Genomic DNA, 19,041 nt, shown 5'->3' with positions numbered 1-19,041 from the left:
ACTGAGGCCCCCTTGCAGATATTACGATGTCAGGTTACCAGTAACACTTTCTGTGGATGCATCTAAAAGTGGACTGGGCGCTGTTCTACTTCAAGAAGACAAGCCAGTGGCGTATGCATCGCGCGCATTGACTGAAACAGAACAGCGCTACGCGCAAATAGAAAAGGAGATGTTGGCAATTGTGTTTGGAGCAGAGCGTTTTCATCAGTATGTTTATGGAAGAGGGATAGACGTACAATCCGACCATAAACCACTTGAAGCGATAATGAAAAAGCCGTTGAGCAGTGCTCCAGCCAGAATACAGAGACTGTTAATGAGATTACAAAAATATCAAGTGAACGTACAGTACAAGCCAGGTAAGGAGATGTATATAGCGGATGCATTATCCAGAGCGTACTTACCAGAAACCGGCTCTCCTGATGAAGAAGTAGAAGCTCAGGTACATATGGTAATGTCAAACCTACCTGTGTCAAATGAGAAGATAAATGAATTCAAGAAGGAAACTAAAAAAGATGTGATTTTGACAAAACTCATAGAGACAGTGCTAAACGGATGGCCAGAAAGAAAGAGCCAAGCAGCAAAAGAAGTACAAGGATACTGGAACTACAGAGAGGAAATCTCAGTTGTGGATGGAGTTTTGTTCAAAGGAGAACGGCTCATAGTTCCAGCATTGATGAGAGCAGAAATGCTAAAGCGTATTCATGAAAGTCACCTAGGCATTGAAAGCTGCAGAAGGAGAGCAAGAGAGGTGCTCTTTTGGCCTGGAATGTCACAAAGCATAACAGAGATGGTAAACAACTGTGATGTGTGCAGCACACACCAAAAACGGCAAACCAAAGAGCCATTACATCCACACAGTGTTCCTGAAAGACCCTGGCAGAAAATAGGGGTTGACTTGTTTACTTTTGACCAACAGGACTATTTAATCATAGTGGATTATCACTCCAAATTCATTGAAGTGGAGTGGCTGAGATCAGATACAAGAAGTACAACAGTCATTACCCATCTTAAGTCACAATTTGCCAGACATGGAATTCCAGAAACAGTCATTTCAGACAATGGACCACAGTTTTGCTCGTTTGAATTTCAAGATTTTGCGAAAGAGTGGGAATTCACGCACAACACCTCAAGCCCCCATCATGCACAATCGAATGGAATGGCGGAAAGAGGAGTGCAAACTGTTAAACATATGCTGAAGAAGGCAAAGGCTGATGGAAAAGATCCTTACCTGTCTCTGCTGAACCTGAGAAGCACACCCATAGAGGATGTTGGAGCATCTCCAGCTCAACTGTTGATGGGTCGAAGGCTGAGAACTAGACTTCCGATTAAATCAGAGTTGTTGAAGCCTTGCATGGTAAATAACCCAGTACAGCAGTTGTTAGAAAGCAGACAAAAGAAGCAGAAGGAATATTTCGATCAAAGATCCAGACCTCTTCAGAAACTTCAGGTTGGCGACAATGTAAGAATATGGCAAGATGGCACATGGAATCCAGCTGAAGTTACTGGACTTTCTGAGCAGCCAAGATCGTATGTTGTCCAGACACCTGAGGGGAAGGTGTACAGAAGGAACCGAAAGTTTTTGATGAAATCAAAAGAACAAAGTGATACACCAAGGAAGGACGTGGAAAATCAAAATGTGACTCAACAAAATTCGTGTGAAGACACAGAGGAAAAACCTGAAATGGACACTCAAACATGGAAAAAAGATGTCAGTCCCACCAAGCTCTCAAGTCTGCCTGTGAAAACTGCAAGTGGACGAGTAGTCACAAAACCTAGAAGGCTTATTGAGGAGTAATTTTATTATTATTATTAATTTTTCCTTAAGTTTAGGCAAGGTCACAGTTGAAAGGACAGTGTTATGTTAAATTACAGCCTGCAAGATGTAAAAAAAAAAAAGAAGCTGTTGTGTTATGCAGTGATACACATTTGTTTTGTAATGTTGGGCTATATACGAGGTGACTGAAGTTATTTTACAGAATGTAAAAAAAAAAAAAAAAAAAAAAAAGGAGATGTCATGATATGTAAATGAGTCACCTATTGCCACCCTGCTAAATGTAATGTTGGGGTCACGGGGCGTGGTCAAGTTCAGATAAAAAAGGTGATGGCTGAAAACTACCAGAGGTCTCAGGTCTCTTCCATAAAGCACAACAAAACAAGGCGGCTGGTTCTGACGTTCATGTGCAAATGTGTGTAACGAAAGCTAGCGCTACTTATTTTCTGAGTTAAAATATTTAAAGTTTATAGTGTAACTATTGTTTGACGTATTTTATACTTAATCTTATACTTATGTATAATACTTAAAAATACCCCGATGAAAATGAACCATGCTTTTACTATAGTAAAAGTGTAGTAACCATGTTTCTTTTGATTGGACTGATAAAGTTAACATATGTACAGCCACAGTATTACTACAAATAAGTCAGACAGAAACATCAAAAGAAATACATTAAAAAAAGACACTTGCATGACACTGTACTAGAGCCTTTTTATTTATTGTTTTGTAGCCTGCAATGAGGCGCTCGTTATCTTCATCGGACCCTACAAGATAAACACGGTACTTTTTTGGCACAACATAAACCCATTAATATTACGAGACAATAAAATATAAGTTTAATTAGGGTTAAACATTTTAATTCTTACACTTAAAAACTGAGGGCGCATCTCCGTTGCTGCATCCGACTGCCAGGTTTACATCACCATCATCACCGCAAAGCTCCTCCCTCCCGCACGCAATGGGTTGTGGGCAATATTAGCCGTTAGAGTGTGCATTGATCTGCACTTCGAATTCTAACCGGAAATAGTAGACCATCCGGGTATCTTTGGATTACTCATTTCAACATGCTACGATTTGGGACGTACTAATTCTAGTTTCGCATACTATTTAGGACGGATAGTATGCGAATTGGGACTCAGGGTGGCACACACCTAGAAGCTGCCCTCTAGTGTCGGTGACGTGATTCAGCAATTTAGACAGCAGATTTTTTTTTCTGTGGAAATCACGAGTATTTCGCGCTCTGTTGCATGCGGAAAATGCGAGTTTCACAACATGTAACTACAGGGATTACACATTTATATTACACATTTACATTACACATTGAGACGGTTTTATCATAAGAACAGGGACTGTCATATTTTCTTAATTCATAAAACTGGTCTTCAATTACACATTATCTCTGAAACGGTTTACATAAAAACAGGTATTAAAACTTCTTGTTTTAATCACTAGAAACTGTGAGCACGACAGGCATCAAAACATCTATTTACTTAAGCTGTGAGCACAACAGGCATCAAAACAGCTGTGAGCATGAATTATCTGCTCATCTCCCATAAGCATTAATCAAAATAGCACTTTTATGATTTTATGCGTAGGTTTTTCAAAATTGGTTCGCGACGCCAATTTCTGACCAGGAGTTTATCGTTAACGTATTATCATAAGGCCTATTACGACTGAAACTGAGGCACTGCCCAGGTCAGATTTACGTCTTCGTCCTAAAGAGATCCTTCGTCTTCATTTAGTCGGTTTAAATCATATTACATGTACCCACTGCAAAGAGTTTCGCTTCGTCTTTACAGAGACACAATGTAATGTCATGAACTGCAGTTTTAGCTCTTAACAGTGATTAAAAATGCTTAGACATTTTTGAAACTGTTAATTTGAAGAGCTGAGCTGGCTTTGTGCCTAACGTCAGCTGAGTGAGTTCGCTTTATAGCGACTTACCTCACAATTCAAAACGCGCGTGTAACGTTACAATTATTAATACCAATAATACACATTCACTGAAACTGAATTTGTTCCACCAAATAACGTTTGAAACTGCCTAGCGTTCTTCCACCAAAAATGTAGCGTTTACGACTCGGGGTAAATGTGAATTAGCTCAAGAATATGGGGAATCTTGGGAATATTAATATTTATGACTCATGGTCATAATTCATAAGTCGCATGTACATTTATTTTATCAATTATCGAGATTACCTTGTTCTATAACTATCTGACCAACATTTAATTCGTCCAGCGAAACAAATGTAAAATCATTACAGTCAAGAAGAGGTATTCACAAACTTCGAGAGAGTTTATGTCCTGGCCACGGACATCAAACTTCCTGAGTTTATTAATTAAAACTACTCAAGTAGTCTATATTTCGAGCTTGTAGTTTAAGATCTTTTAAAGTTTCATTGACTTATAAGGTGGATTTCCAAACACAGAGGCAGTGAAAAGTATTTATGAATTTTAATAAATGCAAAACTAGAGATTATGAGCTACGAATATACACGTACGTAAAAATGCAAACAATAAACAAACAACATATAACCAAACAATAACATAAGTGATCAGAATGAAATGAAAGAAAGAAAGAAAGAAAAGAGAAGAGGAAGAAAGGGAACTTAATTCACAGTCCTAAGAGATAGACACCAGGAAAACCACTTTTATCAACTCAATATACTTGCAGTATTCTGTGCTCTTTCAGTGCGATGCTGTAAAAGAGGCGCGCGTGTCCGGCTGGTTTGCGTCTGGCTTCGTCTTCTGGGTCGTTTTGCAAGACGATGTAAAGGCTTACTTGAATTTAAGTTATCGCGAAAATTAGGTTCGTCTTCCGTGCGGAAGAGGCCAGAAATCTTGGTTTCTAAGGCAGCAGGCTTTTACATGGCGCGGGGGTTTGTGTCCCAGAGGCCACGGCGAGGCCTGTTCAGCTGGTTGCCATGGAGCTGCGCTACACGTGGATGAGGTCCGGGATGAGAGCGACCGGAGAAGAGAGGAAGTGGAATCAGCGGGGTCGAAGAAGGAAGAGAGAGAAGAGTGGGGGTCTCTTCCTTTTAACAGACAATCTGTTTACGCCTTGTTTTGTGACAGAGCGAATCAAACTTCTAATCTGTAGCGGGAAGACGTCTTCTTTGTGTGAAGAAAAACACGCCCCCTCTTACCATATGTCTTATGAGGGAAAGGTTTCATACTTCCTCTTAAGATTGTACATACAGAATAATACGTTTTACTGTAATCTAATACATATACACATTTCCGTGAGATCACTACGGTTAGAATGATACCAGACATGGTGTACGGACATGGGAATACAGATATGCATTTCTAATGTAGGATTCTGAGCATTTTAAGAGTCAATGGATTTCTATGATAGAACATAGAAAATCTCAATCTGCCATGGAAATTATACACACATAAAAATACATATGAAAAACATGGTTCTTGGATCGCCTGTGTGGAAGTGTATGGAATGTGGGCTTGCAGGAAAAGGATGAGCTGCAGCTTTGGAACCATAAAGGTTTATGACCAGGTTGAGGTCGTATTACAAGACACTATTGAGTGATTTTCTTTCAATGAACCTTCAGAAGTAAAGATTTTACTCTAGCAAGTCGCACCTCTATTATAAATTTGTAATGAATGGTAAAATGACATTTTACTATGTGGAAGTCCATATATGGAAATGTGCTTCAGTTGCATCTCGTGGTGGGTTTCTGGTTGAAAGTCCACGAGTGTGTGTGTGTGTGTGTGTGTGTGTGTGTGTGTGTGTGTGTGTGTCTTCTGGAATGTCCTGAGGCTGTAAAATCACAGTAAGTCAATACTGAACTAGGGGGGTTTTACAAAGGGGGTCTTAAAAACAGGGTCCTCTTTATGGCTCAAATGTCCCTCTGGGGAAATTATTAACCAGACGATGTGTTTTGACGTCACATGATTCCTTAATTTGAAAAGCAGATGCCATTGTTGCTACACAAAGCAGACTTCTTGTACTCTGTGATATCCTCTTCTGGTGCATCTCCAGGTGAGGATGGCCATTCAGCGGGAATCTTGAGGAGGAAAGACGGCCCTTGGCTCCAGCGGTTAGGCACAGCTAATTCTGCCAGGGTTTTCCCACGGGTAACATCATCTGCTGGGTTCTGCGCGGAGTCTACATAGCGCCAGGTACTCTCTCCTGTAAGCTCCTGGATCTCGGAGATACGAGTGCCCACAAAGACCTTAAAGCGATTGGGCCGCTGTCAAGGCACAACAGAGCTCGAGGCGGGGAATGGAATGCTGTCGCCGGGGTGCTACCCTGGACCTAGCTGCCAGGAATGCCAGGTGAACCCGTCCCTGGGTATCCTCTGTTCTCAGATAAGAGACGGATCCATAGGCCCTTTCCGAGGCGTCACTGAACACGTGGATTTGCCTGGAAGCAACCATCTGACCGGTTAGAGCGGGAGTATAGTGTCGGGGTAATGAGATGTGTGACAGCAGGTGTAACTCTGATTCCCACTCCTTCCATGCCTTCTGCAGATCTTGAGGAATAAGTGGGTCATCCCAGTTGCGTGGCTTGTCCCACATGCTCTGGACGATCATCTTGGCGCGAGTCGTGTAAGGTGCAATGAAGCCCAAGGGATCATATTGTCGGGCGAGCACCTTGTAAACATTCCTCATTGTGAGTGCTCCATACTCTAGAGGTCGGCTCTTGTAACCCAAGGTATCTGTCTCCCAGTGCCAGCTAAGTCCGAGGGCTGGTTCCGAAAGTCCAGGTTCATCGTGTGAAAGCCATCGCTCCATGCTGTCGGACCTCGCCTCTGCAGGTAGGTGCCTGAGGACATCAGGTATGTTGCAGGCCCACTGCCTAATCTCAAACCCTCCGGATGCTAGCACTTCCCTGAGCCGGTCCACCAGCTCCTTAGCTTCCTCTGCTGTTTGCACACTCTGAAGACAGTTGTCCACGTAGAAACAGTGCTCCACCGAATGCCTGACTCCTTCTCCTGGACCCCCATGATCTCTTGCATGCTTCTGGAGAGCAAAAGTGGGGCAACACGGTGAACAGGCAGTGCCAAAGGGTAAGACCTGCCACTCGAAAACATCAGGGGGGTTTTCACGCTTCATGTCCCTCCAGATAAACCTGAGGAGCGACCGATCTTCTGGTAAGAGCTGAACCTGGTGGAACATGCCTCTGATGTCACCACTGACTGCTACGGCATGTTCTCTGAAGCGTAGTAGAACGCCCAGAAGAGAGGCTCCCAATGTTGGTCCAGGAAGGAGGATATCATTGAGGCTTCGACCTCGGAATTGGAAGGAGCAATTAAAGACCAAACGACTCTTTCCGTTATGGCACACTAAATGGTGGGGTATATACCATGACTCATCTGTGGTTGAGACTTCACTGAGGTCGATCTTCTTGACTGCTCCCGTCTCCACCAACTTGTGGATCGCAGCACAGTACTCATCGGCTCGTAGGGGGTCCCGGGCCAAGCGTCTCTGCAGACTTCTGAGGCTGGGTAGGACGGCTTCCTTGGGAGCTTGGAGAGGGGGAATGTCTCGCTTCCGTAGTAAAGGTGTGGCATATCTGTGGATGCCTGCGACCTGTACTCGCCTCGTCTTAGCCTCTAGGAGCTCCACTGCTTCCTTATCCTGCTTTGACCTCATTGCCAGTTTACTACTCTGGTATGGCAAGGTGTCCATCTTCCACAGCTTCTCCATATTCTGCATCAGCTCCGTCGTCTGGGGTTAGACACCAGTGAAGAGACACTGCTGGCTACTTGGTGCCCACTGTGTAAGGTGTGCAGGTCCTTGAAGGGTCCATCCCAGTCTTGTGCGAATGGCTGCTGGACCTCCAGGAGGGCCCATTCTCACCGGCTCAACAGGGGTAAGTAGATGGGGGTAGTCCGCACCAATTAACACGAGCGGCTTGACGTGATCGAATGTCTCGAGGGGAAGATCTGCCAGGTGCTTGTACTTCCTCTTCAAGCTGGCGATGGGGTAGGAGTGGTCTGCTAAACCCAAGCGTTGAGAAGTGAAGGCCTCCACTATCCGAAATGTTCTCTTTGGATTGGCGGAGGAGGAGATCTTGAACGAGACAGCAGCTCCCTTCAGAGTTTGGACTTCCTGCCTAATCGTGCGGAGAGCAAGGTCCTCAGGCTTCTTCTGTAAGCCCAATTTATCAACTGCCTCGGGGAGGAGCATTGTGCGCTCAGAACCATCGTCTAGAACTGTGTAAGTGTCTAGTGTCCTGTCCCTGTTGCGCAGGATAACTCTGACGACTTTCAGCAGAACACGTGAGTGGGGCGATGGTCTGTCTAAGTAGAGAACCTCTGTACTAGTGCTAACCAGACAACTTTCAGCCTTTGGCGGCTCAGCTTTGGGGCGTGCATTGGCGTCATGCAATACTCTCAGATGCTTTCCTTGACATACCTCGCAGAGTTTCTTGAGGTCACATTGCGCTGCCTGATGTGCTCTCCCGCATCTCCAACATCTCTTATTAACCCTGATCCACTCTATGACCTCCTATTTGGCGAGTCTCTGAATAGCTGGACACTTATTCAAGAAGTGCTCTGTGCCCTCACAGTATGGACAATAGGGTTTTGATTTGCTCTTCCATTTTGGCACAGATAAGCTCTGACTCTCTTGTCTCAAACCTCGGTTCGACTGATAGCTCTCTGCTCCGTGAAGCACTGTAGCTGCTGGCTTGCTGCGTCGCTTTTCGACTCGGTAGCCTGGCGGCCCCTGGGTACGGATGTCTGAAGGGTTATCGTAACCTTGGCACCACGACTCGTACCGAAGCCATTCTGCCAGGTCGAGCAGTGTGTGAGTGTGTCCGGGACGATAGAACATCTGACGCCTGAAGTTTGCTCTCATCTCCATTGGAAGCTTGGTGAGGAGTCGGGCCACATGTGAGCCACATCTAAGCTCCACTTCTCCATCTGGGCCCAGTATCTGTAACATACCCACAAGTGACTGTACATGCAGGGAGAACCTCTCAAAAGCAGATACATCTCCTCTTCTGATCTCAGGTGAATCCATCACTGCAGCGATCCTCTGCAAAGCCACATGGTGCGGCTGACCGAACTTCTCTGTCAAGGCTGCCATGGTGTCAGTGTATGGCCTAGGCGAGTTAATAAAGGAGTCGGCAATGAGACAGGCCTCTTAAATTTTTACGTGATCCACCAGAATCTGGTACTTGAAAAGCTCGGTAGCGTCGGTAGGTAACAGGTTTGTTAGGGCTAGTTTAAGCCGAGAGAACTCCATCGGGTCCTTATGGACGAAGAAAGGAATTCTTGGTGCTGGCCCCCGGTACTCTCCTCCTCCCAAAGTTGCCGATACTGGCGAGAACTGCCTGCCTCGAGTTGGATGAGGTTGGCTTGTATCAGGCCTGGCTGGGTACTGCCTTGAGGATCCTGCATCCGGGCGATACATACTGGGCTGCGGACGTGAGATGGGCATGTAAGGTTCTGGCCCTGGGGTGTAGGAACGGACATTGTGCTGATCAGGACCTCGTCTAGGCTGAGGGGTGTTTAAGCTACGAGGGGTAGAATGTGGCCGAGTATGGGCTGTGACGCTGGAAGTCACACTGTCCCTCATTAGCTGTAACTCGCTCATCATTCGGTCTATGGCGGTGACCATACGTTGCTCCTCGGCAACCGCAGACGGTGGAGGGTATTCAAACGAAGGCCATGGTGGAGGTGGCAGTCCCTCATCATACTCCTCTTCCGCTAACGCTAATGAGTCACCTGGTAATGGATGAGGTGGCACTGGCCATTGCTCTGAGGACGGATCTGGCTGCGCTGCTCCTACCACTCTGGCTGAGGCTGTTAACTCACACGTATCTCTTCTATCTTCATGAGGTGAGGCTAAACTGTACTGCCTGCTCTCTCAATGTAGCATGCTCTGCCCTGCTCCCTCTTCACTGTAGGGTGGATGGGTATGTTGCCATCCTAAGCTGGTGTCATGAAAGCTCTCCTCAGAGCTGGAGGTGAAATCATCCTGTACATCGGGTTGCATACTCCACTTCACATGAGGCTGTGAACTCCACTCATCCTCTTTAGGCGTGTGTGGTACAGGGCTGACATGTGGTGGGCCACGTATCTTCGGTCGCACTGCACTGACATCATAATCCTTCAAATATGATGGCGGTCTTATTTGACGTTTGGGCCGAGTGACCCATGGTGCTTCATCACTCTGCTGCATACTCCCAGCACCGCTGCTATTCGGCTCGAAGTGCCACAAATGTAACGAAGGCTACTCTTAAAGATGATAAGGGCTGATTTTGATTGCAGTGAACCAGGTGTGTCGGTCAGAACACCTCAGAGAGAAGCATCAATTTGAACTGATTTTATTTTCACTGGTATGAAATATTAACAGGAGAGGGAGTCAGCCTTTACATGAGCATTAACAAGCAGGAGTTTGAGCTAAACAGTGCAGTGGACTGTGGAGGGCTTCCTTGACGGCCTGCAGAGAGAATGGATCCTAGCTTTGCTTGACCCTGAAGATGATGGCCGATAACATATGATTGAAAGGGACAATGACCCCGATGCGTGAGCAGGTTGAGCACATTTAGTGGAGACTTAGATTTAGTAGGTGCACAGTCAGTGAGTCCTGCTTTAATTGACTGGCTCATAAGTGGGCTGAATACTCATTAACAGACGTAGACGTGTTTGGCATGCTCGTAGTTGAGATGTAGATGTACAGTATTAAGAGTGTGTGGTTTCTCTGCAACACACAAAGAGCAATACTCAAATAACAGCAACATCAGTACAAATAATCATCATTCACATAGCTACTGACTATAGGCTGCTCCCTTCAGACAATGATAATGATCCATAAACACCTGATATAACATTTCCATCACATTTACTTTCACTATTTATCTACATTATTTACTAAAACATTATTAACATTATAATTCTGAACTTTGAAGATCCACACATAAGTTATAATAGCTGGCACGGATTAGTTAACATTGCCATGTAACATTATACAGCCGATCACTGCCTCATTACAGATAACGAGCATCAATCAACATTGAAGGAGTAAAGTACTCACTCGTTATAGGACGCACACAAACACAAGAAACATCTAATCAGAGTAACGCACGTCTTCATGCGTTCCTGAATGCGGCAAACTGATTTCGGACAGCTGCTGAGGTAATCTGCTGTTCGCGCCGTACTGAATGAACAGTGTCTCTTCCGGTTGCTCGCGCCACAGACTTTCATAATAACAGTCTCACTAGAGTAGCGCAATAGTGCTCTGACATTATCATAAGTGGCCTTTTGCACAGAGACCGTATTGTTTCGAGCTTGAAATACATATTTAAATTCATCGTAATTATGAATGATTATCTCTTGCTCCTCCGCGGAAAAATATATCGCTCTCGCTCTACCCGCGATTGGTTGTTCAGTGTCGACGTCACTCTTTTATGTGCACGCGCGTGGAGTAATCATAGCTTGAGGATCAAAGCCTGAGTTGACAGAGAAAGTTGATGAGCTGCATCATGGTACTAATAAAGCCTGATTGCATCGGTTTGGTTTTGTCAACTCAAAACTAATCCTGTAACAGCGAGTTTGTTCATCTACCTTCATGGTACAGGCCCCAGGGGCCTGTACCATGAAGCTGGATTAGGTGGCTAGCCAGCTATGTTTCAGCTTAGTTTCCGCCAACCCTGGGTTTTAGGTACTATGAAAGTAGCTCGGCTTTAATCGGTGTTCGTTGCCATGGTATCTTACGCTGCACGGCTAACCTGCTCCGGGGCAGGTTATGTTCTGGATTCAAGATCCCAGACTGAAGTTTGACCAATCAGCTGAGAGCAAAGAAACATATAGGTGACATAACTTATTCCAGGTGTCTGTTGCAATGACTTCACCTTTTCTTCCAAATCCGGTGGACATCTCAGCGCAAATTGTTTGACGAGCACTTCGTAGAGAACGAGTTTTTAGCTAGACAAAATCCCCTTGCCTTAACTGAGTTAGGCTACTTGTATGAAAGATACAGGTTTTCCGCGGAAGGAATTTCTTATCTTTGTGAACTTCTTGAGCCGCACATAAAGAATTTAACACGTCGAATTCATGCACTTACTGTATCGCAAATGGTATTGCGTTGCGTTTTTTTTTTTTTTTTTTGCAAGTGGTAGTGCTACATTCTTGCACGGTGGGTGACGCACAGAAGCTATAGGGGAAAACACGGTTTGTCAAACCATTCGTAAGGTGATCCTCGCTCTGCAGGAGTACATGAAAAGTTTCATTAGTGATCCACGGACATTTATCGACCATGTCCATAAGTGGGCTTTTATAAAATTGCCAGTATTGATAGGGTGACATCACATGAACACTTTTTTAAGCAAATTTCACAAGTGTACTATACAATATAATACATTTTAAGAATTATTTTGAATCTTTTTTTTATTATTCTTCTGTTAATCTTATGATAGGATTCCCAAGTCATTGCAACATGTATGCAGTCTATTGCTCCAATCTCCACTGCTCTAGGAGAACATGAGGCAGATTATGTTAATAGGAAGTCCTATCACAGCCATAATGTTCAGGTAGAGATGATGTGAATATGTGAGATGATTATTTTCTGTGAGATGAATCTTTAAATTAATAGTAACATTAACAGATATAACAATGATCTACTAAACATTTCATCTGCAGACGACTTGTGGTCATGAACATATGATCAAGTTTGGATGCCAAATGGCCTGGCTCCAGTGCTTGTCTCACGAATGTTCCATGATTCTGTGTTGTGTCAGCACTTTGAGGAAAGCAAATTAAATTTGGTACAATACAAAACACTGTTAATTTGAACGGAGCTAGAAAAACCTACACAATAACCCCCTATCATGACCCTCAGACAGGGCCTCAGCACCGCTTCAGTGTGGCCTTCAGTAAAACCAGAGTAAAGATAGAGATGACCTTTGGCCTCCTAAAGGCACATTTCAACTGTGTTCGGCACTTAAGAGTCACCAGAGCGGGCATCACAGATACTGGCTGCATGTGCCATTCTGCACAATATATTAGCCACCAGTAGAACGGAGCGAGAAACACCACAAAACCAGCTTCTCCCCGATGAAACTGACCCGATCACACTTGACCACCCAGCTGGTGCAGATGTAGATGCAATCACCATACAATATTACACTTAATAAAAGCACATTGAAACTGCAGATATGTCTCAAACTGTTTTATTGGTTTTGTGGGATGGGAGGGAGAAAGAGAGCAAGAGAAAGTTGCATTAATAAATATTCATACTAAAGTGTTACTTGGTTAAATAAGTTCTAATATATATATATATATATATATATATATATATATATATATATATATATATATATATACACACAACTATATACACAACTATATACACAACTATATACATACTGAGATCAGTTTTATTCAGCTGTTTGATTTCTTCTGAAGCCCATTGAGGTAGAGGCCTCAGTTTCTGGGGCAGGTTGTGGAAAATCCTACAATAAAAGAGATGTGTAAGGGCCAGTCCCTTTTTTATGCCACACATTCAAATGTTTGCCACAATAAAAAGCCCAGTGCATTCACATCAGCAACTGTCTGAGAACACACAGACAGAGTGTCTTCATTTCCTCCACCCTAATAAATAAGAATAGGCCAATGTAAAGCATAAAGCAGGTTATGTTTGGTGTTCTGTCTGCTGCATACTGACCTCTGTGTGGGAGACTGTGTGCTGGCTTCAACAGGGACACTGTATTTCCCTCTACTGCAGAACATACAGTCAGCCATATTTACAACTTAAAAAAAGTAGTAATGTATTGCACACGTACCCAGTGTTACTTGCTTAGAGGAGCCAGCACCAGGGTCAGATTGTACAGCACCTGTAATCCCAAACATAATCGGCCGTCCCTTATTGCCTACTCAGAGCCAACTCCTCCGCCACAGTGTATTCTGGTTTTCTGAATTTAATTATTTATTTCTGTTTTCTGCAAACAAGTGTTTGTGATAAAATGTTCACAAAAGTAATAAAAGGTTGTGGTAAATACTCACCACTTTGAATTATATTTTTATATTTTGTCTTTATCTGCTGCCAAGAACATTTGGAGTTGGGGTTGCATCTAAAAATCAATGAATATTAATTTTTCTTAGTACCGGTACATGCACATTTTTATATATTATAAAAATAGGCTATAGGCTATATTACACGTAGGCTATAGGCTACACATACATACATAATTTTACATAAATATAGAACGTATTTGTTTAACTTACACATTAACAATAAGCAATCTTTCTCCAACAGTCTTCTCTTGCTTTGGCCGCAGAAACCGTATTGTTTCGAGCTTGAAATACATATTTAAATTCATCGTAATTATGAATGATTATCTCTTGCTCCTCCGCGGAAAAATCGCGATCCGCGATTGGTTGTTAAGTGTCGACGTCACTCGTTAATGTGCACGCGCGTGTGGAGTAATCATAGCTTGAGGATCAAAGCCTGAGTTGACAGAGAAAGTTGATGAGCTGCATCATGGTACCAATAAAGCCTGATTGCATCGGTTTGGTTTTGTCAACTCAAAACTTATCTTGTAACCCCGAGTTTGTTCAGCTACCTTCATGGTACAGGCCCCAGGGAACATTCTGATGTTGTCAGTGAAGTTCTGAACAGGAACCTGTCACAGTGTCTGGTTTGGGTTTCCCTGGGTAACCACTAGAGGTCCTCTTCCACGGTGTCATTCTCTCATTTAACTACATTTCCCATCATCCTGTTCTGTCACTCATTGATCATTACACACAGCTGTTTCCCGTCACCTTGTTTGCATCTGTGTATATATACCCTGTCTGTTTCAGTGTTTGTCATGGAGTCCTTGTTTGATGTCCGCGCACTTCCATGTTTTCATGCCTGTATTGTTTTGTGTTTTCTGGACTGCCTTTGTTGGATTTTGACCTTTTGCCTGACTTGGATTACGATTACGGATTACCCTAATAAATTGCTATTGGATCTTACCTAGCTGTTTGTGTGCGTTCCGTGACAGAACCAATCTTTGGAGAAGTTCATTTATTAACAAAGGTGGACGAAAACATTGTTTTGACTTTTTAAAGATTATTTTGATTTTTTACTTTGAGTAGACAGTCAGACACTGATAATAAAAAGTAATGTTTCTTGAGCATCAAAGATACTTCTTTCAAAAACATTTAAAAGACACTTAAATATATATTTTGGCCTCCAGTGTACATGAATCCAACAAATTTTTGGAAATAAGTGAAACTATTTTGAAGGTGGGGTTATGTGTCATGTATTGTGAAAAGAACTGTGTTTTGCCCTGTGTTGGACATTTCCTTTTTGACTGCTTAATGTTTTTATATTCTGCAGTTTTATTAATGTAATGGTTGATATTTCATTATAATAATTGTATAAGCTAAACAACCAATGACTCTACAATCATTTTGTCAAATGCTATTGCTAACGTTTTGTTTAGAATTTTATATATGTTTTTAACAATGTGTGCAGTGAAGGACAGCACATAATGTGTTAATTTAACACGTTTACACATATTTGTGCTAACCTTTCTGACATATTTACTTTGTTAAAATCATTAACACAATGAATGAGTTAAATTTAACACAAAACCCTAAACTCACCCATTAATGTGTAACACATCATTCTCAGCATTGGCAGACTGTTTATTTTGTGATGTATATGAAATGTTTTAAATAAATAAAAATGTATTTTGTAATAATTTTGTCTAATTGATTTGAATGTCAGTAGTACTTATGTAGGATACAAATAAAATTAATTCTATATCAAAATTATGAAATCTAATTTATATTTAGTACAAATAAAAATAATAACAGTAGTGTACCGATTAGCTTGTTTTTTACAGTAATGCACTGTATACTGAAATACGGTTAGGTACTGTCAATCTTAATTACAGTAACTTACTGGCAACAGTGTTGCCAGTAAGTTACTGTAAAAAAAACCTTAAAGTCTAACAGTGCAATGTATTCCTATTTAACACAGATGTTCTTATTACAGAAACTATAAGCAAAATATAAGTATAAATATAACATCATCACATAGCCTTCACCATACCTAGAGATTGGCATGGTTTTATTTCAGTTAGCCTAATAGCTGGTTTGATTTGCATTGAGAGATGATCTTATGGAAAGTACCCCATGCCAATCTCTAGGTATGGTGAAGGCTATGTGATGATGTGGGGCTATTTTAATTCCAAAGGCCAAGGGAACTTTATCAGGATGCATAGTATCCTAAAAAAAAATTTTTTTTAAATACTTAAAAATAAAAATCTGCCTGCCTCTATGGGAATTTAACATAGGGGTGTCCAAACTTATGCACCCTGTATTTTAAGGAAGAACATGTATTTATTTACGATACATTATTCATTCACAAAGAAAATTGGTGTCCTTAAAGGTTGGATTTTTCCTAATTTTTTAAATTAAGGCATTAAGTTAAATTTCCAAAAGATGATTTTTTTATTCCTCTTTTTAGTCAACTTTAGCATGGGTGTCTAAACTTATGCATAGCACTGTATATATATATATATGTGTGTTGGAATATTTCACCAGCTCAGCCTTTTCACCGTTTGCATCACTCCGCTTGTGTGTTTGCGCAACTTGCATCATTAAGCCATTGAACTTTAATTGAACTGATTAGTCCAAAAACATTGATTAACTCAAGAAAGAAACAAGTTGCTGAAACCAATCTTTAATAATATATAAATTGCTCATTTGCATCTGGACACAAAAAGATTGCACTGGTGTTTGATGGAAATGTAACATCTGTGCAAAATAATCCTTGAAAGATTTCTCATTTAAGGCCATTCCTGTTTGGAATATGTGATTGTGTATTGTCAACAATAAGCAGAAACATTCTGCCTTTCCATTTTATAGTGTGTATCATTCATTTCAACATTTATCCTTTATATAGTCTCTGTATGTGGTGTTAGATGTCACAGAAAATTCCCATGATGCAATGGGAATCACAGTTATTTACTGTAAAGAGAAATAGCAGTATAATACTGGGGGATTTAAAGTAAATAACTGTAGAAATTACAGAAAAGTCTAACAGCGTGGATATTTTTCTTAGAACGCATCGCATCGGAGGGGGATGCTGAAGTAAATCTTGTGTTTACAAGCCCAGCTTGGTCCTTCTCCAGTGTCTCCTCTTGGAATTGTATCTGCAAAAAGATTTGCAAATGTAAAGCATCACACAGGATTGCAGCCATTACACTAGAATCCTAAGGTTTTTCTTGTAAACTGCACTGCTCTAAAACTAAGAATTGTGTGGCTCAGAAAAAAAACGAATAAGACTTTTTAAAGTATAAAGAGTAGCAAACTTAACGAACCAAGCAAATGTAAGTTTAAATGGTCACAAAATTAAAGTCACTACCTGTATCACTTGTTAACATTATAGCAGCAACAAAAGTACTGATAACAAGTGAGCCAAAGTTGCTTGATATGCATATACATTTCTAATGAGGACATTAATCTTTCTTTTTTTTTTATAATCCTATGAAATGTCTCCACAACAAAGCATTCACACGTCATATGGGAGATGACAGTATCATGACTCTACTACAGATGATGCTCTCAGCACAACCCGGTATGCTCAGCAGGATAATGGCAGTACTCCACATAATTGAGCACTGTAATTGCGTCCTGCTTTCGTTTGGCGACTATAAACTACAGGACAAGAAAACTAAAGGGCTACTAGCACTTTTGAGACTGTAGTTGCGGGTGTAGTTTAACAGCGGCAAATAAATCCTAGCACAACCATGTCAACATACCGGATCTTGTTGCCAGTTTTCATCCTTATCCACTGTGGAATCGGCCTGTTCTGCTTCTGCTTCTTGGCGAGGAAGCGTTTGATTCTGAAGGTCTTGTGTGACGCCTTAAATACAAATGTGAAGCACACATGGTTAGGCAGTCTGCGATGGCTTAAAGGGTAAGTTCGGTATTTTACACTTAAAGCCCTGTTTACAGATCGTTTCTGATGAAATAGAACGGTTAAGATTAAAATTTGGACAAATGCTGCTGTCCCGAGAATTTTAGGTTTCTTTTGCTTTCCCCCCCACCAGTAGACTGGGTGTATAGGTGCACTCGAACTTCCTAAAACGCATTAAACTTTCGTTTACAAAGAGATGAAACTCACTGAGTGGTCAGGGGTGTTCACTGATATGCTCATACAAAAATCGCTGCAAAAGATGCTTTCCAACAGGTTTTATCGTAGTTTTTGTCCAACTCCATTGACTTGTATTGGACGAGCTGTGTGAGGTACGGTATTACTCCGCCGCTTCTTCTTCTGCTTCTTCTGTGTATTCAATCAAATGCCAGCGGTTTGCTTGCAATTGGCAAATTGGCAATTGGCATTATCACCACCAACTGGGCTGGAGTGTCTATTATTCAAGCTCTCAACGGAAGAATCTACGGGTGTGAGACGTTTGGAAAAATAGATCCACAGTTTTACATTGAATGGTAAAACACCTGTTGGAAAGCATCTTTTGCTGCGATTTTTGTATGAGCATATCAGTGAACACCCCTGACCACTCGGTGAGTTTCACGTCTTTGTAAACGAAAGTTTAATGCGTTTTAGGAAGGATATGTTCGAGTGCACCTATACACCCATTCTGGAGGTGGGGGGGAAAGCAAAAGAAACCTAAAATTCTCAGGACAGCAGCATGTGTCAAAATTTTTATCTTAACCGTTCTATTTCATCAGAAACGATCTGTAAACAGGGCTTTAAGTGTAAAATACCGAACTTACCCTTTAAGTTAGTTATCCCACAAAACATCGGCGGTGAGATATTTCATTATTGATCGAACAGTAATCTGTTTAATATTAAACACCAACTTTCACAGAAAAATGAAGCAATGTGCAGGAAAACAATAACTTGTAGGACGATGTTTTATGATTCTCACTTACCATTTCAGTGACCGCTATCCGTTCACCACTATTTAATACCGCTGTGGGAGAAGCAGCACTGCTCTCAGAAGAACCAAAAGATTCAGACTAGACTCAGAAGTCGGCTAATTAAAAATTCCAATATAAACAGGATACAGGGGATTTCCAGCATGGGCTCAGCCCAGACCATTTTATGTAAATACAGGGATCACTCGAAGAGTTTTTTTTATTACAGTAACAATTTACTTTAAGTCAAAAAACAACTTTAACATTATGCTAGGGTTGGTCCATATACCATTTTTTTGTGCTTCGAAGCTTCGGTAGTAATGAACATCGAATATTCGAAGCTTCGGAGAGAGGGTGCTGAACATATTCTTCTCTCTAATAAAGGCAGTATTCTCTGTGTCTGTCTGTCTGTCTGTC

At 41.8% G+C, this 19,041-nt stretch overlaps 1 protein-coding gene across 1 annotated transcript; it reads right to left on the bottom strand.

Annotated features, from left to right (window-relative positions):
* Positions 1-16,846: 16,846 nt before the first annotated feature.
* LOC308682848 (large ribosomal subunit protein eL39-like) lies at positions 16,847-18,808 on the bottom strand (the record flags this gene model as incomplete). The annotated part of the gene is made up of 4 exons (XM_081352790.1): positions 16,847-16,895; positions 17,505-17,608; positions 18,640-18,680; positions 18,775-18,808. 4 exons carry the CDS (start codon positions 18,806-18,808, stop codon positions 16,847-16,849), a joined length of 228 nt encoding a protein of 75 aa, XP_081208916.1.
* Between the last annotated feature and the right edge of the window lie 233 nt (positions 18,809-19,041).

The sequence above is a fragment of the Scardinius erythrophthalmus genome (genome assembly GCF_964197995.2).
Source record: "Scardinius erythrophthalmus genome assembly, chromosome: 22".
NCBI classification, from domain to species: domain Eukaryota; kingdom Metazoa; phylum Chordata; class Actinopteri; order Cypriniformes; family Leuciscidae; genus Scardinius; species Scardinius erythrophthalmus.
This window is presented reverse-complemented; position numbering and strand designations above follow the sequence as displayed.